Below are 23482 nucleotides of genomic sequence, written 5' to 3' on the forward strand. Positions count from 1 at the left end.
AAAAGAATTTCAAGGACAAGCCAGGAGCCGTTGGCTCACACCTGTAATTCTAGCTACTCAGGAGGCTGAGATCTGGAGATCACAGTTCAAAGTCAGCCAGGGCAGGAAAAGTCCATTAGACTCTTATTTCCAATAAACCACTCAGAAAACCAGAAGTGGCACTCACCTTGAGCTGAAGAGCTGAGGGACAGCGCCCAGGCCCATAGTTCAAGCCCCACAACCGACAAAAAAAAAAAAAAAAAAAAAAAGAATCTCAAGGACAGTGCCCAGGCCCTGAGTTCAAGCACCAGGGCTAGCACCAAAATATTAATAATAATAGTAATAATATATTAAAGTTTTTGGGGGGAATATATTTGGCTTAACCTTCAACTTTTCTCCATAGTGTACAATAGGCCACTTTTACAAATATAAAAGCATATGTGGATACTTCCTAAGAACTCAAAAGAGAAAAAATGAAAACAGAGATCTGAGTGCATCAACATTTGTGTAATTAGAATTCTGCATCTGCAACTGTAGCGGTACTTTGATAAAAGAGATTCAAAATAACAAGCACATTCTTCTAACAGCAAAGAGTCCTCCCACTGTTTATTAATTTTGACATTCCGCTATTTCCATAAACTTGATGTGGAAGGTAAGTTTTTCAATAAATGCCATTTCATATATATATATAATACACAGGAATTATTTTAAGTCTGATCATATTATGAATTCTTTTGGTACTAACAAAAAATTCAGTTACAAATAAGTTAAATAAAACCATCACTAAACCAAGACACACAGGAACTTCACTATATTTCAGGAAAAAAAAATCTAAACAATTCTTACTGTGTTAGAAGAATAAAGTACATTTGTCATAGTATACATTATCATACTCCCTTAGACAGGGGCTGTTTAAAATCTTTAAATAAAAAAATGAAAAAAATGCAGGTTTAATTCTGTCTACATTCAGAAATAATCCATCATTGGTTACATATAATTGTCTTATCATGCAAAAGTCTCTGTTAATTGTCTTCTGATATCTAATTAAGTCAAATGAACTACTAAGAGCAATTTCATTATCAAGCTGTAAATCAGACAGGTGTAGAAACTGAGCGACTGAATTGTATTTCCTGTCTATAGTACTATAATTACTCTATCTTCTTCTTTAGGACCAGTAGATATTGATGGTCAAAATAAGAATTTCATTATTGCAGCAAATGAGAGAATCTGTGGGAGAAATCAAGAGTTCATAATGGTAATAACAATCTTTGCCACTCTTTAACATAATCTTTATAATTCTATGTAAAAAGGAATAGAGAACAAAAGCACGAGGTTAAGACAGACATATAAAAGAAATGTTGTGAACAAAAGCTAAATTATGTTTATTTAAAAAAAAAAAGTTCTGATCTGAAGTCTGCCCCAAATACCAAAATAGGCCATCAGAGCAGACATTAGCGCAAGTTTGACTTGATTATTTATTTGTGGAAATAAAACGGATAGTTTTGATGAGAAATTTTTCAATCTTTTCCTTATAAACACCCACATAAAAAAACTCTATAGGAATTTTAAAGGTATCAGGCCAGAAAAATGCATGAGTAACACTTACGATCCTTCTCAATTAGACAAATCAAACTGAAGGTTAAGTGTTAAAATAACCTTTCAGCCTGAATATTTATCCAACTATACATCCTGTGTTCAAACTGGGGTTTTGATTTAAAAAATTAAAAAGAAACAACTTCTACAAAGTTTTTATAAGAGGTATCACACATCTAGAAGATGATGAAAATAACTTAGTCCCCTTCCCTCCCCCAAAGACACTTTTTAACCTTTAAAGCATAAAAAGCTATATAATATCTTATACAAATTAACCAGTGTTCTTACAAAAGTAAAGCAGTTTGGACTAAAGATGTCACACTAAAGTCTTAGTGAAGTACGCACAAGAATCTATGCATTAGACATTTTCATCTAACCAGCCTCAAAGGTTACCATTTAATTCTTGGCAATACATAACTGGTAATGTATTTTGGTACTTGAGTCATGAATTGTGGAGAACAAGAAGCAGTGTATTATAGTAACAGGATTTGTATTTGACAAACAACTGCAATGCTGGATACATGTCTTCTATGAATCTTGTGATTTGTTTTGTCGTTGGTCACTTGTAGTAGATCCTGCAAAGAAAAAAGGGAAAAAAGTGAATATAATTCGCTGTATATTGCTGTTATCATTTGAATATGAAATGTCTCTATAGGCTTTTATGCTTAAACTTCTATTCTCAGCTGGGTGGTGCTTTTTTGGGGGGGGAGGGGGGGAGGCACTGGTCCTGGGTTTGAACTCTCTCTCTGGGCACTGTCCCTGAGCTCTTTTGCTCAGGCTTGCACTCTAGCACTTGAGTCATGGAGCCACTTCCTGCTTTTTCTGTGATTAACTGGAGATAAAGAGTCTCAAGAACTTTCCTGCTCAGCGGGTCTTGAACTGTGATCCTTGAATCTCAACCTCATGAGTAGCTAGGATTAAAGGCGTACCACTAGTGCCTGGTGTTTTGGGTGGTACTATTTTGGAAGATTCTTGAAACTAGAGGATGAGGCCTACCTGGAGGAAGTTAACTTCTTGGAGCATATCCTTGGAGACTGTAGCTTGCCCTGCACTCCTGTCTTTTCTCAGCCTCCAGATTGCCATAAGGTAAGCAAGCTGTTCTAGTATACATATCCTCTCTTACCACAGGTCCAAAGTAATGGGATAAAGAAAATATGGACAGAAACCTTTGAAATCATTTGCTAAAATAAATCCTTCCTCTTCTGAAGTTACCTTCTAAGGTATTTGTTACAACAACAAAAAGAACCAACTAATCTTCAACCCTGGAACCAACAGTGTACATAATCTTCCACTGGTATGGCTGAAAAGCAAGTATAAAAACCTTAATAAGGTCTATCTCACAAAGGACAAATTAGACTGATGTGAAGGAAATCTGTATATCTCTATATAAAGAGCAGAACAGGAATATTTATTTGGTGGCAGGTAAAATACGTTTCAGATTGGACATTTCTACAAGTAAATCACAGGTAGAACCCTAAGAGTTTGTTGTAACTCAAAAACCTAAAACAAAATAAAAAAAATCTTAAATTTATTAGCCGAAAACTATACCACAGAGTCTAAATACTCTTCTCTTGATAAAAACAGCAATAAAATAGATCAGAAACAGGAGTCCAGGGTATAATTTGGTAGTAAAACACTTGCCAGCAAGACTGTGGGTTTGGTTCTCAGCATCTCAAAAATAAACAAACAAAATGAAAAATAAAGTAAAATCTATTTCCTATGGCTGATAAGAATTGAAAGGCCAAAGGTCTAGTTGTTAAGACTTAAAAAAAGCACAGTGGCACACACTTGTAATCAGGTCAGGTTGAGTGATATTCCTTCTCAAAATCCAAAGAACTCCCACAGAGATCAAAATAACTTGTCAATCCAGAAAGTACAAAGCATCAAAACTAAACACATACATTTTCTGCACCTAAAGTAATGTCAAAACAATCTCCATGTTAAATACATCCTTAAAATTTTAATAGCATGTGGGGCACTCAGTAATCTTTAGCACTAAAAAAATAAATCACGTAAAGAGACACACCACGAAAGACAATGATAGGCTTTAGATTGTTATGCCAAATAAAATATGATCTGCAATAGTCAAAAAACAAAACGTACTTTAACACAAATACAAATGTCTTTGCCTAAAGCCAATAAAGCTCTAAGAAAAAAGTAGCAATATGTAACATATGATCGATTTAAATCAACTCTAAGCATAAAAATTATTTTAAAGCTGGTCACCAGGCCTGAAATTTCAGAAACACTGGCATAATAAAAGTCTAACAGCAAAAATTTCTGAGGATTTTTTTTCACAAGTTTAAAGCAAAATAAAATATATTATCTTAGGTGCAGAGAATCACAGTCTCAGTAGTATTTTTATAACATCTGACCTTGATTTGAGTCTTCGATATTCATGCATTCTCCATCTGTCTCTGACATTTCTTCATCGTCCTCATCATCATGTAGGTCTTTTGAAATTAACTGTCTAGCTAATTTGATATTCAGTCCTTCATTGTAGTGGAGCTTCCTTTTCATTTCAAATTGTCGCTTTTTTTCTATAAGATTAAAAAAAAAAGCAAGCTTAGACAGCCTTGTCCATGCCTACTGTGTTTATCATGGTGAAAGCTGCTATTATACTCAAAGGCAGAACTTGGTAGTTTTTAATAGAGACAATATAGCTCACAAAATCTAACATATTTACTATCCATGTACTTCACAGAAGTTTGGCACCTCTACTTTAAATGGTTCAAATACATTTCAACAGAATGGGCATTAGAAGTCATTACTTGTGAAGAAAACATAGATACATATCTATATTACATATGAAGTTTGTGAATATATACACACTGAAAATTAAAACTCAGATTAATACTGGCAAATTCTGGGTCAAGGAAATATGGATATTTTCAGTATTTCCATGGTTTCTATTTTTGTAAGAAAACGAATTCCTTTTAAAAATCCTTATTAAACTTTTAGATACAAAGAGCTACCCGCTCAATACAACTGGCACATTTTATCAACAATACTTAAAATGTTCATATGTACTAGTCAACAATCATTTTTCAGTCTCTATTTAAGGTTGGAAGAAGCAAAGTTTTGAGACTGATATCAAATTATAAAGATTGTGCCAGGTGCACCTCTCTTTTTGCTTTTGTGAATATGGCAAAACAAAAATACTAAATCTTTGTAACTAATTTCCTTAATTTTTTATTGTTATCATAAATAAAGGTGATGTACAGAGGGGTGACAGTTACTAAATTTTCTAATTATATTTTTGAGATGAGAGTTTTGCTATGTTGCTCAGAATGTTCTCAAACTTGAGGCCTCAAGCCATCCTCCTGCCTCAGTCTTCTAGTAGGTAGGACAACAGGCATGTATCACCATGCTCTATTATGACTGCTTATTGACATATTTCAAAACTTCAAAAACAAAACAGCAACATACCAAAAATAATGGTTTGAATGATCTCTATTACAATGGACAGACTAAGTTAAAGAGCAACCCTTTTTCTCTTTAGCAAACAAGTAACACATATGTGGTGGGGTTGTACCTCAATGGTAAAGTACAGCTTAATACTATGAAGCGCAAATCTATTCCTCAGCACCAATACCACAACAAAATCCCAAGAAATTACCACTAACATGTTATAACTAGATTCTTTTTTTCTTTTTTTTGGGTCCGGTCGTGGGGCCTGAACTCTGGGCCAGGGTGCTGTCCCTCAGCTCTTCAGCTCAAGGCTAGCGCTCTACCACTTGAGCCATAGCACCACTTCCGGCTTTTTTGCTTATGTGGTGCTGAGGAATTGAACCCAGGGCCTCATGCATGCAAGGCAAGCACTCTACCACTGAGCCACCTTCCCAGCCCTAGATTCTTTTTCTTGTGGTGCCTTGTATGCAAGGCAAGAGCTCTTGCCATTGAACTACACATACATCTCTAGCCATTCTAGGCTTTTTTCTTTCTTTCTTTCTTTCTTTCCTGGGCTCCCTGCCTCCTCCTGTTTTGAAAATGTTACCCAAATTACCCTGGAACACACAATCTTGCCTCAGCTTCCTCAATGCTGGGGTTACAAATATGAACCAACACACGTGGCTGAAGTTTTTTCTAAAATTTATTTTATAAAAACTGGCCATATGTATTAAATCTAGACATTACAAAATATGACATTATTGTGTGGGGGGTAGAGGAACCAGCAGGAAGAGAAAGGGAAAAGGTGAAGGCATTCATTATAGATACATATTTATATATGTGTATATATATGTTGTATACATACATATATGTATATGCATGTTGAAAAGAAGTGATAAGGGAGGAGTTAAAGTAATATACATAGGGTGAATTTTGTCAAAAGTTCATTGTGTGCATGTTTTAAACATTACAAAGGAAGTCCCTTTGCATAAGTTATACTATAAAGTTTTAAACTGAATCATATATTAAGGTATAGGCTGGCTTTTTTTATTGTCTAGCAAGGTGATATACAGAGGGGTTACAGTTACATAAGTAAGGTAATAAATACATTTGTCAAACTTGTTACCTCTTCCCTCATTTCTCCCCTACTGTCCCTCCTCCTCCAATCCCCCCTCTCAACTTGTACAGATCATTTCAATATAGGTTTTTATTTATTTTTTTACTGTTAGATCATTTATCTCAGTTTACTTGGAGCAGTCTAGATTATGTCTACTATGTAACAGAAGTGTAAAACTGATCCTCATTTCACTCTCAAAAGTGTCCTTTCACTTTCAAAATAATAATGTTTAGCCAAGCATGAAGGCACATGTCTACAATCCCAGCCACTTGGGAAGAAGGGTCAGCTTAAGTCTGAGGCCAGCCTAAGCCAAAGCATGAAACACTATCTGAAAAACAAACTGAAGGATGGAGTGTGGCTCAAGTGGTATAATAATAAGTGCCTTCCAAGTGCTGAGCATAGGTAGGCTTATGCCTGTAATCCTAGCTACTCAGGAGGCTACGACCAGAGGATTGTGGTTCAAAGCTTGCCCAGGCAGGCAACTCTGTGAGAATCTTATTGCCAATTAACTACCAAAAAGTCAGAAGTAGAGCTGTGGCTCAGAGACTAATGCCAAGGCCTTCAGTTCAATCCCCAGGAACAGGGGTGGGGTGGAGGGGGGGAATGATGCTATTTCAACAATAAAGTATATAAATGTCAGATGCTGGTGGCTCATACCTGTAATCCTAGCTACTCAAAGAGGCTGAGATCTAAGGAATGCAGTTCAAAGTCAGCTTAGCAGGAAAATCCAGAAGACTCTTATCTCCAATTAACTACCAGGAAACAGTGGTTCAAAAGGGTAGAGTACTAGCCTTGAGCAAAAGAACTTAGGGACAGTACCTAGGTCTTGTGTTCAAGCCCACAACTGACCAAAAAAAAGTACACAAATATAGAGTAAACAATCTGTCTTGTATACAAGATTTATGTTTAAATGATTAAGTTACAAAGTGGTGAGTTACAACTTAAGTACATTTTCTCAAAGATTTCTAATTTCCCTATTGTTTCAAGGTTTTCATACCATTTTATGTGTATGTATGTATGCATGTGTATATAGCACTGTTTCTCTAAAACAAGTAAATCACAACTGATATACAAAAAGATGAAATGAGTACAATAACTAGAATACATCAAATGTAAGGATAAATACTGTATCACAAAACTTTCCTTTTTTAATTTTATGTGTTTGTGTACGCTGAGTGGAAACTACTACCTACCTATAGAATATGAGTATCTGTTTTCCCACATTCACATTAAAAGAGAAACTGTCATTTTTGTGTGCACAAGTATACATATGTGTGTGGTGCTGGAGCCCAGGGCATGCCTATTAGGTTAGCATTTAGCACCATTAGGCAAATGTCCATCTTTTTCATCTTTGTTGCTCTGCAAGGAAAGAAATGTGACGTGATGATGTTTTATCTTGTATCTCATTCCTTGGAGTTGATGCAATAGTGTTTCTCCTTTGTAAATTGTATTTATTTATGTAGTCTAAGAAAATTATTTCTTCCTCAGTCATATCATTAAAAAAAAATATGCCATTATTCTGCCCATGTAATTGTAGCCCCTCTGTACAGTATGTTCTCAAATAAAATAAAATACAATTTAAAAAAAAAAAAAAAAAAAAAATATGCCAGGCAACAGAGGCTCACATCTATAATCAGGAGGTTGAGCGAAAGGATTATGGCTCCAGATCAGCCCAAACAAAGTTTTTAAGACCCTCGTCTAAAAAGTAACCAACAAAAAAGCAGGGTTACAAGTATGACTCAAGTGACAACACCCTGAGTTCAAAAAAAGTGGCAAATATTTAATTTCATAGAAGTCTGTAACTTAATCTTTTAGTATTAATATTCACAACCTGCCAAGAACAAATGGGCTTTTTTCTCTATATATGAACCCCAAAACTGTATTAGCTTCCTTTTAAAAAAATATTAAATGGTTGCCCAAAAGTGTTATAATTCCATAAGTCAGGTTATAAGTACAATACTTCTTGGCCAATGCTACCCCTTCTTTCATTCTTCTCCTTTATCCTCCTCCTGTCCCTACCCTCCAGTTACATAGTTCATTTTACATTGTGTATAATGATATTTGCTCACCTTTCTTTCCTCCATTCCTGTTCCCCCACTACCCCTCTCCTTTGCCTATTGCCCAAAACATGCTTCTAATCCCAGGTATTCATTTTGATAACCAGTATATGAGTTGTTCAGGAGTTATGTCTTTCAATTTTTCTCCTAAGTATACCATCCTTCAGTCAGTTTGTATGTAAATGCATCGAGCCTCCTGTATATGTTATCGTGCACAGTTGTATTTTAGATCTAGCTTCTACATATCTACTTTTACAAAGCATGTCCTGGCTATTTTAAGTTATTAAAAGTTAACATCAACTTATCTATGATATGCTATAATCAGTACTAAGTACTTGAAATTCTCTATCTCATCTAATGGTTACTAACAGCTCTAACTTTTGTTTGTTTGAGATGAGGTTTTGAAGTCACTTGTGAACTTGTAAGATTAAAAGATTGTCTGTGCCTCAACCTCAAAAGTAGCTGGGATTAAAAGTATGCCTCAACACAGTCAGTTCTAGAATATCATTTTATTTTTATAGCTCCTAGTTTAAAAAATAAGAATGAGAGGGGGGGCTCAGAGAAATTAAGCAAATTAGCCAAGCAGCACAAACCCACAGCATAAACAAACAGGTTTGTCACACTCCAGAGTCAATAATTTTAATTGCTGTTATAAATTACTATTTTTTCCTAAGAATCTCTACTATCAATAAAAATGACCCCTTTTCAAATATGTTGTTGTTTAAGTGTAAAACACTTCATAATATGGTAACTACCAGAGGAGACTGAATTAATGACATTATAACTGGTTAAGTGGTTCCCCCTGCTGCCTATGTCATGGAACTACAATTTGAGGAGTAATTACCCTTAGGAAATAAAACAGTAATACTATGTTAATTTGCTGAGAATGGGGGGTGGGGGGGGGTGGAGGAAAGCTAAAAAAAAAAAAATTTGAAACCACTTCCATATGCCTCAGGGTATACTTTTGAAAAGTCAGTCAGGAAGTTATTATGAATATCAGAAATGTGCTCTGTCAAATTCTTTCTTGTACAGTTAAGAGTCTCAGACCAAGTTATTAGAAAAGAATACTGAATTACACCTTACCCACACATTACTAAGATCCTGATAAGTCACTGACAAATACTTGGAAACTTAGTTGTAAAATTTCTAACCTCCTTTACAATATAGGTAATTTTTATTGTAAAACTTCAATATTTTCTTTCTCCTTCCTCTTTCTTTCCTCCCATCACTCTCCTTCCTTCCTTCTTCCCTTTTGAGTGGTATTCAAACCCAGTATGGGCCTTGCACATACTATGCAACTTTACAACTAAGCTACATCTTCTGTCTTTTGGTGACTCCGTTTAAGAGCATAGTAAAACTAACTACACAGTTATCCCTCAGAATCTGAAGGGGATTGGATCTAGAACCTCCAAGAACATCAAAACTTACAGATCTAATTCCTTATATAAAATGATACAGTATTTGCATCTAATTTTCACATATAATTTATACTTTAAATCATCTCTAGGTCCACTTGTGATATCTAATATGTAAATAGTTTTTACTACTGTGTCTTGGGGAAATAATAACAGAAGAAAAAAATCTGTTTAATACAAGCTTACTTATTATACATTTTTGATTAATGTGGCTGAATCCACAGATGTGGAATCTGCAGATATTAACTCAGGATCTCCTACCTAGCTGGAAAGAAGCTCTTAACACTCAAGCCATACTCCCAGCCCTATTTCTTTTCTTTCTGTTTTCTGTTTTTCTTTTTTTGTGCCAATTCTGGAGCTTGAACTCAGGGCATAGATGTTATCCCTGATCTCACCAAGGATAGCACTCTACCACTTCTGGCTTTTTGGTGGTTAATTGGAGATAAGAGTCTCAAGACTATAACGCTACCAGCATAAAACTATGTTTATCACAGCATTATTTACCTTAGCTAAGATATAGAACCAACCCAGATGCCCCTCAGTAGATGAATGGATCAAGAAAATGTGTCACACACACACACACACACACACACACACACACACACACACACACACACACACACACACACACACACACACACACACACACACACACAATGGAATTCTATGCCTCCATCAGAAAGAATGACACCGCCTCATTTGTTAGAAAATGGAAAGACTTGGAAAAAATTATATTAAGTGAAGTAAGCCAGGCCCAAAGAAACATAGGTCCCATGGTTTCCCTTATTTGCAATAGGTAGAGTATGTCTTGGACAAGCAGAAATGGTCAAAAGCTATGTACATATGGCCATATAAGATGATGTTAAGCGAAATGAACCCCAAGATAGGTACAAAAGTGGTTTTATCTTTCTTGCTATTGTTTTTAATGTATTTATAATGTACTATGTGATTTTTTTTTGTTTCTTTTGTATGTTCTTTCCCCATGGTATAACCTGTTTTCACTGTATTTGATTCCGGTGGCCTGCATCTTGTATATACAATTTTCTAATTTGGGGAGGGGAAGGGAAATAACAAAATGCTTAAATAAGGATAGAGGTTGACCTATTCTAACAATGAGATGTACAAGACACTATGTTGAATACGAACTTTACAACTTCGGGTGAGTGAGTGGAGGGGAACCGGTTGGGGAGGTGGGGATGGTAGGGGAAAAACAAAAGAGGGGGTAACAATGCTGGATAGGAAATGTACTCATTATCTTACTTATGTAACTGTAACCCTTCTGTACAGTATCTTTACAATAAAAAATATATACAAAATAAATAAATAACATTCCTGGGAGTGGGAGGAAGAGTCTCAAGGACTTTGCTGCTAGACTGGTGCTGAACTGAAATCCTCAGATCTCAGCCTCCTGAGTAGCTAGGAGTACAGGCGTGAGTCATCCTCACCCAGCAGCCAGGCAGTGCAGCTCTTATTTCTTGAGATCATACATTCACATTGCTCAAAAAGTATAAAAAGCAACAAGGTAAAATGTGTCTCTTCTCGCCTCACCTCTAAAAATAAACATGGCTCCTTGTAAAAATAAACCACGAGGAGGTAGTCTTATCTGTGTAAGCTTTGAGTCTCCTTCCCTCCATGTTAAAAAAGAAGGTTGTCTCCCTTTCTCTTCCTATGATACTACTTCTCTGTGCTCCATGATTCATTTGATAAATTGCACTATTATTTTAAACAGAAAAAGCACAAGGAACAAGCTAATTAGCTTTTACATTTACCTCTACTTACTTTAAGACCATCTACTCAATGACCTTAAAAGCATTAATTTAACAAGTATTTCCTGAGTATCTACTCTGTACTAAGCAGTAAAAAGTACCAAAGTAAAGAATACTTATAAAGAAATTTTAAAGATGGCAATATTTTTCCTTAATTCTTAAAATTACAGGGAAAATACTATACTACAATAAAATAACAAGTAGAATTATAAAAGAATTGCTTTCTATTCTCCTGCCCTTTACTTCTTTCCACCCCTCCCCCCTTTAAAAAAAAAGTTTGCCTACCTTCCAAACTAGATTTTATCAATGCAGTAAAGGAAATAAACTACCTTGCTCTTCAGGTGAGAGGTCATTATCTTCTTCTTCACTGCTTTCTTGTTCCTGAATCCGATACTTTGGCTCTGAACCTTCAGCAGCAGCTAATCTGTATGATAATCACTTATAAATTAACACTGCGATACTCATGTATTGTTTAAAGTTCTTATTCAACTTTTGAGTGTCAGGAGGACAGCTAAAAATCATTAACATGTTAGCTATAGCCTCATAATAAAAAGTAAGAGTAGGAATAGATGTAGAAACCAGTAAGAAACAAGAACAGTAGAACGGGTGCTAAAAATCAATGAATAACAAAGGTTGAAAAAACTTGGTTTTTTTTATGGTCACTCATGGGGCTTGAACTCAGGGCCTGGGTGCTGTCCCTAAGCTCTTCAGCTAATACTCTAGCCCTTTGAGCCACTGCACTACTTATGTTTTTCTGGTAGTTAATTGGAGCTAAGAGTCTCACAGACTTTCCAGCCTGGGCTGGCTCTGAACCATGATCATCAGATCTCAGTCTCCTGAGTCTCTATAGGACTACAGGCAGGAGCCACCAGCACCCAGCTAATGTAAAATGTTTTTTTTTTTTTTTTTTTTTTTTTTTGCCAGTCCTGGAGCTTCATGCATACTAGGCGAATACTCTACTACTAAGCCACATTCCCAGTCCAAACTTTAGTTTTATATATTAATTTGTATTTGCTTTATTTTTTTTTGCAGTCCTGGGGCTTGAAATCAGGGCCTGGGTACTCTCCCTGAGCTCTTCAGCTCAAGGCTAGCACTTTACCACTTGAGCCACAGCACCACTTCTGGCTTTTTCTGTGTAAGTGCTACTGAGGTATCAAACCCAGGGCTTCATGCATGCTATGCAAGCGCCCTACCACTAAACCACGTTCTCGGTCCCTGTATTTGCTTTTCTTACTTTCTTCTTTAAAAAGTAAGTAGTAGGTATTTAAAAACAACATATGGGGCTGGGAAGGTGGCTCAGTGGTAGAGCGCTTGCCTTACATGCCTGAGGCCCTGGGTTTGATTCCTCAGCACCACATAAGCAAAAAGGAAAAAAAGCTGCAAGTGGCGCTGTGGCTCAAGTGGTAGAGCACTAGCCTTGAGCTGAAGAGCTGAGGGACAGCACCCAGGACTAGAGTTCAGGCCCCACGACCGCCCCCACCCCCAAAAAAAACAACCAAAAAAACCCCCCAACATATGAAGACACATCTGGCTTTCTCTGCATACAGGGAACTGAGGAACTGAACCAAGGGCTTCATGTATACTAGGCAAGCAGTCTACCACTAAGCCACATTTCCAGCCCCCCAAGTCTCTCAAATTTGTCTGCCTAGATTGGCTTTGAACTGAGATGCTCAGATCAGCTAGGATTACAGGCATGATCCATTAGTGTCTGGCACATGAAGACACATCTTGATTTCCCATTTTTAGGTATACCTGAACAGTGATTTCCTGCCACCTGAATATATTAATTTTTTTATTGTGAAAATACTGTACAGAGGAGTTACAACTACATGGGCAAGATAATGAGCACATTTCTTATCAAGCATTGTAGCCTCCTCCTTTGTTTCCCCTTCCCATCCTCCTCCCGCCCCCCCCCCAATTCTCCCCCGTCCTCCCCCCCTCCCGCACGAAAGTTGTAAAGTTCGTTTTCGACATAATGACTTATACATCTCAAATCATTTAAATAGGGATACAGGTGGACCCATTGCAACAATGAGATGCATATATTAATTTTAATCAAGAAACAGAACCATAACAATTGGTATGAAAAATCTAGATGAGATTGGGGATACAACTCAGTGATAGAGCAGTAGGCCTGGTTAGTACTGGTTCAATCCTCAGCATTCCCTAGCCTCCCAGCCTTTTATTTGCACTTTTATAAGCAGTATAATATGTATTTAAGATTGAACAATTTAAAACTCATTGCAAAACTGCTTTAATACTTACTTCTTAGCTAAGATATCTGGAGTCATGGCTTCATTGGCTTCTGAATCACTATATGCATCTTCATCATCACCTATCATACTAGGTCAACATACACATTTTAATTAATACATGAAATATAATTTTTCAACCAGGAAAACAAGTAAAAACAGACACTCAAAACACTCAAAAAACCATAATATGAATACCTGAACTACAAATTACATAAGCTCAAAAATAAGGATATGAACAACAGTAATGAGTGGGTAAGGTAACAGTTATTTATCAGTTACCCTTTTTGTATATTTGCAAAGGAAGGTCTCTGATTTCTATTTGGGAAACAAACTCAAATCTCATTTTCCTTTCAAGAAGGCAAAACTTACTCCTCTTTGTCCATCATTAGAAGATAGCAAGCACCTGCTATTATAAGTAACAACTGAATGTTACTATGATTGTGATATACAAAATGTTTCCATTAAAGTTAACACATTACTTATATTACTAATAACTTACGTATGTTACTTTAATTATATAAAACAAAATACAAATTCAAATATGCTGCTATCCAGAAGCTCATATCAATGCAAAATGTAAGCAAGTCACAAAAAAAATGTCCATGTATATTACCTATGGTAAGGAGTGCTTGGTTCATCTATTTTCATTAAACCATAGTCTTTGTCTGCTGGGTGATAGGTTGCCAGGATGTTCATTTCATCCCACTTCTGAGATTTTTTACTAAAATTGAGAAAGAAAAGAATACTTAGTGCCCATACATTAAAACCTAAGCTTCAGAATTAGCCATTCAAAACCCTATTATACTATGATATGCTTAGTTATCGTCTGGTCTATAGATTAACAGTTAAAACTAAAATCTATGCCATTATCCAATATCAGTACTTAACTATTTTTGTTCTACTATATATTAAGAATTGTTTTAATAAAATCATAAACAGGCCAGGCATGTGGTACATTTCTCTATCTCTTAACTTTGGAAACAGACCCAGGAAGATTGTGAGTTTGAAGACACCCCTGGATTATACTGCAAGACCCTGTCTCAAAAAAATTAAATCAAAGCAACTAACCAACCAGACAGACAAACAGAAAGTAATGGTTTATGCCTTGGAAGGCTGAGTTAGAAGGATCAGGAGTTTGAGGACTTACTGGGACATACAGTTAGAATCTTTCAAAACAAATAGAACAAAAATTACAGAAGTACTTCCCTAACCTAACTTCTTCAAGGATATCTCTAAAAATCAGAACACATAAAACTAGACAACTTATACTAAATTCAGATTCTAAGCTAAACTGAAAAAAATCATAACTTTTTAATCTGGAAAACAAGGGTGTGCTAAGAAACAATACATTTGGATTTACTTAAGGGAAACAAAAGTGTTTTCCAAGCACCTGTTAATATCTGTTCAATAAAGTATTCACCAACTAAGATCCTCAATAATTCAGTGTCTTAAATATCAATCTCATTAAGAATAAGCAAATATTATTTTGTTTTCTACACAATTTGTGACTTTCTAATGAACTTGTGATAAAGTGCTAGCCTTGAGTAGAAGAAGCTCAGGGATAGTGCCTAGGCCCTGAGTTCCAGTCCTAGGATGGCAAAAAAAAAAAAAAAAAAGAATACTTTAAACAGAAACAACTGAACTATGTAAATGTAATAAAGGGAGGAGGAAAATGGGGGAGATCGATGGAAGGGGTGACATGGACCCAAGATTCATTGTATATATTCATATATTAACATACTGCTTTGTAAAATGGCAACTCCTTTGTAAAACTACTTAAAACAATAAAAATACAATGTAAATTTAAAAACTACTGACCCAAATCATCTTTTCTTCATTTGTTATGTATTAGTAAAGTTTACTGTATACATTTTCAATTTCCCAAGTTCTAAAATGTCCTTGAAGAATGGCATACTTAAATTTATTACCATATTCCCCTCTCTATGCACTTAACAGAGTTTGATGAGTCACCTTAAAAATTACAAATGTTCCAGGAAGGAATAGTAGTACATGCATGTAATTCTAGCTCTCAGGAAGCTGAGACAAATGTATCTTGAATTTGAGGCTGGCCTGGGCTAGCAAATTCAAGGGCAGCCTTGAATGAGACTGCCTTATGGGTTACTAGGACTAAGTATGATCCACCAGCATCTGGCTAACAGCTAGTTAAGACACATGGACCATTATTTTAAAGTGCTGCATTTTGAAAGGCTTTTTATTCATTAAGCATGGATCTCATGTTATTCACCAAGCTCATCTGAATTTTCAACTAATCAAATTAAAATATCACTAATACTAAAAGAATCAGCTAATTGAATTAGACTGGATAAACAGACCTGGCTTTAGCACTGATATGGCTAAGGTTTCTATCACAACGGTAACTGATTTTGTGGCAGAAAACAGCAAAAACCTAGTTAAGAGACAGAGGCTTGAAATTTAATTTCAGCTATCCTTTGCTAGTCCTGTGACTACAGATATGCCAATGAAATGCCTCTCCTGATTATATTTACTCTACATGAGCACTAAAGTAAGAGTTTTTAATAACAGTCCTTATAATTTGGAATTGTTAAAATAATGGAAACTATGTTAAGCTGTGCGTTAGCATGATAGATAATGAGTTCAGATATGGTACCCTAAAAAAAGTTTCACTTTCTGCCAGGCACCGGTTAGAATACATACAATACATTTGGATTTACTTAAGGGAAACAAGTGTTTTCCAAGCACCTGTTAATATCTGTCCAATAAAGTATTCACCAACTAAGATCCTCAATAATTCAGTGTCTTAAATATCAATCTCATTAAGAATAAGCAAATATTATTTTGTTTTCTATACAATTTGTGACTTGCTAATGAACTTGTGATAAAGTGCTAGCCTTGAGTAGAAGCAGCTCAGGGATAGTGCCTAGGCCCTGAGTTCAAGTCCTAGGATGGCAAAAAAAAAAAAAAAAAAAAAAGAATACTTTAAACAGAAACAACTGAACTATGTAAATGTAATAAAGGGTAGTTCTAGCTACTCTGGAGGCTGAGATCTAAGGATCAAGGTGCAAAGCCAGCCCAGGAGGAAAGTCCATTTATCTCCAATTAGATACCAGAAAACCGCAAGTGGCACTGTGTCTCAAGTGGTAGAGCACTCTCCTTGAGCTGAAGAGGGACAATGCCTAAGCCCAGAGTTCAAGCCCCATGCCCACCACCACCAACAACAAAAAGTTTCAATTTCTTATGCACTGAATTCCTTCTACTTTTAGCTGTTAAGATTCAAAATGAATAATTTTGAAATACTGAAGACTGCTACAGAATATTTTTATAAAGCAATACTTTATATTTCTCCCTAATTATTGTTTTAGGAATTTTATTTAATTAAATACCCCTATCATATACAAAATACTCTTTTTATGGCCATATTCTCTTTCAACAAGGGAAAGAGATAAATTTCTACAGACTTAAGGTAGGAAAAATGATAAGGAGTTTCTGATTAGGATCATGAAAAACAGACAAAAGTTTTAAGAAAAGTATGTTCTGTGAAGGAAACAATCCAATTAAACACTTTCTAATAAGGATACTGTAAAAGAAAAGTAACAAATCTCCAGGAAGGCAAAATCAGAGCGCAGGAATGTGTATTTAGGTAAATACCCTAAAAATCAGGGCAATGGTTTTTCTTCAAATAAGAAAGAGATGAAAGGACAGGGGACATATTGAGGGGTAGAAACATTTCCTCTATTGACCAGAATGATACACATGAGAGTGCCTGCTTCATTAATTTCTGCAGCCTTAATTTTACATTAAATATACTTTTCTGGCTATGTATTATAATAAAATTATTTTAAAAACAAACACATACTAATGCCCTTGTTGGATGCTTCCTAATTTCAGAGTAGAACAAGTTTTTCCTAAATAATAGTGTATCTCTAATGCAAAGGAAGAGGGATATTAACTCCCTTTAAATCTGCTTCACAACATAATGACAGAAGAAAGATAAATACAGGCTATAAGCAGAAATTACATTTTCTTAAAAATCAAGATAAAATTTACTAATTTACAATCTCAGCCCCATAAGGCATTAATGATTCTGACTTCTGCTTATTCTTTCCACTAATACATATATCAGTACATGTAAAATAGTAAACATATATGAAATATATACTTTAAAATATATATGTTGATATGTATTGGATCAAGCTGCTTGTGTGTGTTTTTTAAAATTTTTGCCTTCTTTTTCTTTTTTGTGCCTGTCCCGGGGCTTGAATTCAGGAACTAGGCACTGACCCTGGGCTTTTTTGCTCAAATCTACCGCTGTACCATTTGAGTACTTCCAGCTTTTAGGTAGTTAATTAGAAATAAGAGTCTTACAGACTTTGCTGCCCAGGCTGGCTTCAAACCACAATCCTTATATCTCAGCTTCCTGAGTAGCTAGAATTACAGGCATAAGTCACTAGTGCCCCATTTTTTTTTTCTTTTTAATTTAAAGATAGGCTGGTCTTGACAATGCAAGTAATCCTCCCATCTTAGCTTCCTGAGTAGTTGGGTTAAAGGGTTTTCTATCTAGCACCTGTATAGTTTTTTAAAAATAGGACTACTTGTAATGTCTCCAATAATTACCAAAACACTGCTAGGACAGATGGGGATGGGGGAAGAGGGGTAAAGAGAACGAGAACAGGAGAGAGAGGGAAACAGAGGAGAGAGGGAGAGTTTCCAGTTTAACAGGTATAAAGTAGTATTTAAAGTTGCTTTGTGTTTATTTCGTCATTATCTAACAAATAATGATAAATACTTCTTTTACTTGTTTGAATTATTATTCTTTACTTATCAGAAAATTCTCACAAATTTGGGTGAGTTCTTAGTTTACATAAACAAGCTACATAATAATTATCTCTTATTTTTCCCAGTTTGTCATTGTTTACTTTCTACTGTATAAGTGGAATTTAAAGTTTTACATATTCAAAATCAACTATTTCTTTAACACTAGGAAAAAAATGAAACCCTATGCTTGTTCATCCAAGAAAGATAAACAGTATCTTGAAAAAACAAAAACAACCCAAGCACTTGTAAAGAAAGCAGATTCCAAAAAAATCCTAGGAATTCTTTAGTGAAAAGTTTGTGAAGCACAAGAAACTCTTATACAAGAAACTCTTAGTAAAGACTGGATATGGAAATTAACACTCCTAATGTTTTCTGAATTAACAAAATTCAAGGACCAATCCACGCTGAGTTTAAGCTCAATACCATCAGGAACTGTACGTATGACCTTATTTGGGTCGGTATCTCCACAAACACAAATAGGAACACTGTAACTGACATGAGAGATTCTGCTATGATGGCAGGACACCTGCTGGTTTCAGTTTCTCCACTCCTGCTAGGGTGACTGATTTTTAGCCTAAATTTGGTCCTTTAAAGTCACTACTTTTTACTTTCACTTCATTAGCTCATATAATGTTATCTTAAAGCCTAACTGCACTTCTTGTTGCCTGTAACTTGTTTGATAGTTTTGGCTGTGCTCAGAGTGGGAATTTGCTTCAAGGTGTTAAAAGTTTAATTGCATATTGCAATAAATGGTTCTTTCTTAAATGACGATTTAATTTATGTAGGCTGACAAGTACAAGGTTTTGAATCTTGACACCACAACTGAACTAATTACAGACTTAACACTAAAAGCAGTCACAAGCAAGGAAAAGGTGACTTTTGGAAGATAAACTTTTTATTTTACTTAGCATTTGACTGTAATATTAGACATCCCTTTAGTGAGCAGAAAAATACAAAGTTGGAGCATGCTTACATCTTAAATTATATTAAACACGCAAATTTCAAATTGAACTTGAGTGCATTATCTAAGACTATGTAAAATTTGAATCGAACAGTAGCAGGTTCCAAAGTAGACTGTAAAATAACCTGAGATATTGGGGGGAAAATATTAGATCTCTACATTTTGATTACAATGGGACTAACAACATTTATTAACTTAATAGTTAAACTAAGATAAAGAAAAATACATTGAAAATTAGAGCTAATAAAATGTGCTAATGAGAGGTTAGACAGGCAATTGACTCAAATTAAGTACTTATTGTTTTAAAAACACTTCTCGTAAGATAGAAAGAAACTATTGGGAGAAAGAGAGGGAAATGGTGACATTGTCCAAAAAGAAATGTACTCATTACCTGACTTATGTAACTGTAATCCCTGTGTTCATCACCTTTACAATAACAATAAGTTTTTTAAAAGATAGCACTTTTACTATTATGTTTTCAACAATCTCAAAATGAACCTTATTCACACTATAATGTATCTGAAAAAAATCTTAAAATGTTTAGCATTCTATAATTGGCAATAAGTTTTTTCTTTATTGGTGGCACATCTTAGAATCAATGAGATCTTTTTTTAAATGAAATACACACACACACACACACACACACACACGCACGCACACACTTGCTAGGTATGTTAGGTTAGACCTTCCCAAGTTGTACATACTACATTTCAAAGTATTTTGAAAGAAGAGGTTCAGAAGATGACAGTAGCATTTACATTAAACAGTACATGTTACAATATGCTGACATCTATGCTTAATTATGTGCATTATGGGTTTTAGTTAACCTGACACCTAAGGAAACCACTCACTGAAACTAATAATATTAATATAAAAAGTATAAGGAGAACAATAAGAAAATAACAGCATTGGCTAGGCATGTTGTACATGCCTGCACTCCCAACTCTGGAAGCTAAGGCAGGAAGGTAATGAGTTTCAGTACAAACCAATCAAACAAAAATAACAGTACTGAGTCAACTAAAAAAACCTTCTAATTACTGTTTGATCAGTTTTGATAAGAATTGAATTTTTAAAAAATAAAATTCGAAATATTTTGAAATATTTAAAATATCAACCTCAAGTTTATAAAGCTTACTTTTATGTGTATATTGTCTTGAGTTAGCTATAAATAATATGCATGTATATGAATTATACAAATATATAAAGTGTGAATATTTTTCCTTAAAAAAAAAAGCTATCTTCAAAAAAAAAACCTCCATGTGAAACAACATGTAAGATAGTGATACAAAAACTATAGATTCTCTATTTGGGAGTTCATTTACTTGCTAAAATTTATTTGTATCTAAAATCCAATATTGGAGGTGCTTAGGCTGCTTAGACATAAGTAGAGCAGGAAGAAATTTGAGTTACCCAATGAACATAGCTGAAGCTAAACAAGGAAATGTTTTGCTAAATAAAGTGTCTTTACAAAAATCACATAGAAAACAAGGTTATGTATTGATCAGTTGATAGAAATGTAATTAGAGGGTTGAAAAAACCCAACCTTATACTTTCTCTAAGAGCAAAGGTTCAGTACTTACAATTTAGTGTCTGTGGGGCTTATGCAAGTAATGACAACTTAGATTCCTGGTTATTTTCACATTGAGATGCACCTGCCTTATATTCTGTTCTAACACTTCAAGTAAGATCATTATACTATTTTTGTATGTTTACAAATTTTGAGCACACTGTAATTGCAAGAGGTATTTTTCAGTTCTTGTTATATGATATTTAAGTAAACTTTACAAAAAATTAAAATGCATTCAACTATACCTTTATGTTTCTATTTATAAAGAGGCTCTCATAAAGTTACTAATATTGCTTGCTCTGAATTGTGACAAAATAATAATGTATATTGTTTAGTAGTACAATTAACTTCTTTACAGTCTTGTAACTTACCATTATGAAAAAGTCCATACCCTTTTACTACTTGAAATCATACATCATACACCTCAATAAATAAATTATGGCTTTGTAGCTCCCTTTGAGGATAGGATTGTGACCTTTGAACTAGTAGGGTCAGTCACCTACTTGAAAAAATCCCTTTGAAGTGACTCTGCCCTGTCAGGAGTTTCTATAGATGAAGTACCTTACCTACTTAGTCTAATGTCTTTTATGGCAGAAAGACCTGCCTTAAAATTATTACCTAGCATGCAGGGGGCTAACCTATAAGTTGAGGTCACAAGTTACAACAGATCAAAGCTGAGAAGGTGTAAAGAAGTAGAAAAAGGAAAAAAACACACTTTTGGTAGTTGGACAGAAAGAAATTTACACTGGAAAATAAGTAAAAAGTGAGTGCTGAATGCTAAATACTCTGAAGCACCATCAGAGCTTTCTGTAGTTATTTTAAACTATTTTGGTTTTTCAGTTATGTTATAATAGGATGCTGTTTTCTTAGTCCCATAACCTCCAAGCAGAGGCTGGAAAATTGCCATGTGAGGGATCCTAAGAATGAAGCATCCAAAAGACTACAACTTTAAGTTGCATTCCTATTTATTTAGTATTTTCTCGAAAGTAACAATCCCCATAAAACTTGCCATGCCAAGTCATAAGTCAGATATTTTATACAGAAATGCTCTAAGTGTAATGTGTCACATTTCACTAAAATCCTCACTGAGCTTCAGTACAAATATCAGTAGTAACTTTTCTTAACCCTATTTTAAAAAAAAGTTGTTACATTACACACGCATCACCTTTTATAAAGGTTGGTATATATATTATTCCATTACACAAATGTACCATAATTAATATTTCATTATTTCCTCCTAATGGACCTTGGATTGTTTCCAATTATTTATATGCACAATGCTTTGGGTCAACATTAAGCTCTCCAGAGTTTGGACAACATCTGAACAGGACCACAAACTAGAAAGCTCCCAGAAGTCTAACTGCAGATGTAAAATATGAAGCAATAAATAATTTTCCACTAAGTATAGATCAGGACTTGGAAAATTCTAGTTCCACTGAAGTGCAGAGATGATAACAAAGCAGAGAACCAGAATGAGTGTGGTAAGATGATTAATAAGGAAATAAGTCCTTTTTTTTTTTTTTTGAGAGAGAAAGAGGTCTCTTACTAGTCTTGAGCCTGGATCGTTAAAGGATTCCTAAGGCAAGAAAACATTTCTTTAATTATCGAAGAATTTTAGTTTTAGATTCCAGACCATAGAGGTTAGGAAATAATAAACCCCTAACTGATAAGGTCTTAAAAACTCCTTGTGAGTCCTTAAGGCTCTCGGGACAAGAGTTCAAAGATCGTGTTTACTAAAAAGAAATTATATACACATATAGTTAACGAAGAAAACACGGTCACTACCCCCGCTCCTGACCGCACCCTGGCGCGGGCCGGAGCCGCAGAGCCCGGTGGTGTCCCGGGCACATCCACGAACCGCCCCGGCCGGCCGCGCTCGGGTCCGGGTGGGGGGGTATCGCCGGGAAGAGGGGCGTCACGGACTACTCCCCCCGCCCTCCCCACCCAGGCTCTCACCTTAGCTCCTCGTCGACGTTCGGGCCGGGCTGTTGGGCTGAGGCCACCACCGGGGGAGCCGCCAAGGTCTTGTTCTTCAAGATTCCCTTGATGGGCCGGTGCGAGGCCGTGGACGCCGCCATGGCCGGTCGCTCGGGCGGTCCGCTCAGGGTCGCTGCTGCAGCGCCGGGGCAGGAGAATGGGGGGGTCGGGCGTTACCGAGACCCGCCAGGCAGCCGCAGAGCCCGCGGTCATACACAGCGACTACCAGCGTCGTTCAAACGACCGCGACGCCACAGCCCACGCCGCGCGGCGGGCGGCCCTCTGCCGCCGGCTCTTTACCCGCGGCCCACAGCGGAGGCCGGTCGAGTGCCCCAGCGCGGGAGCGACGCGGACGCCCGAGCTAAGCGGGCCCGCCCTCTCGCGATATCTAGGGAGGGGCGGGGCGGGGCCAGTCGGGGGCGGGGCCAGAACAAAGCCAGCCTCCTCGCCGGGCTCCTCGCGGCTCTTTGCGGGCCCCGCCCTGGGGCTGCGGTGGGGAGCCTGGCTGTTGATTTCCTTAGAGCCTGACCTCAAGGTTCTCTGGCTTTGATGCTTTCAGCACCCTCTCTCCCAGCACCTTGTTATTCCGTTTCATGTCAGAAAACTGAGGC

The 23482-nt window shown here is 36.2% G+C and overlaps 1 protein-coding gene across 1 annotated transcript; it reads right to left on the minus strand.

Annotated features, from left to right (window-relative positions):
* Positions 1-467: 467 nt before the first annotated feature.
* Positions 468-23212, minus strand: Ppp1r2 (protein phosphatase 1 regulatory inhibitor subunit 2). Its single transcript, XM_070029880.1, has 6 exons — positions 22851-23212; positions 14186-14293; positions 13583-13660; positions 11647-11741; positions 3948-4112; positions 468-2147 (listed from the first exon to the last, which is right to left on the minus strand). The coding sequence occupies exons 1-6, from the start codon at positions 22970-22972 to the stop codon at positions 2101-2103; spliced, it is 615 nt and encodes a 204-aa protein (XP_069885981.1). The 5' UTR covers positions 22973-23212; the 3' UTR covers positions 468-2100.
* Between the last annotated feature and the right edge of the window lie 270 nt (positions 23213-23482).

The sequence above is a fragment of the Dipodomys merriami genome, unplaced genomic scaffold (genome assembly GCF_024711535.1).
Source record: "Dipodomys merriami isolate MVZ:Mamm:240054 unplaced genomic scaffold, mDipMer1.0.p SCAF_2, whole genome shotgun sequence".
In the NCBI taxonomy this organism is placed as follows: Eukaryota; Metazoa; Chordata; class Mammalia; order Rodentia; family Heteromyidae; genus Dipodomys; species Dipodomys merriami.

Bases quoted from the DNA above. Each gene is read 5' to 3' on its own strand.
- Ppp1r2 (XM_070029880.1), bottom strand. From the start codon at position 22,972: ATGGCGGCGTCCACGGCCTCGCACCGGCCCATCAAGGGAATCTTGAAG. The intron at 14,294-22,850 runs GTGAGAGCCTGG...TCTCAATTTTAG, and splicing joins AACGTCGACGAGGAGCTAAG to TAAAAAATCTCAGAAGTGGG. The intron at 2,148-3,947 runs GTCAGATGTTAT...TTTTCTTTGCAG, and splicing joins TATCGAAGACTCAAATCAAG to GATCTACTACAAGTGACCAA.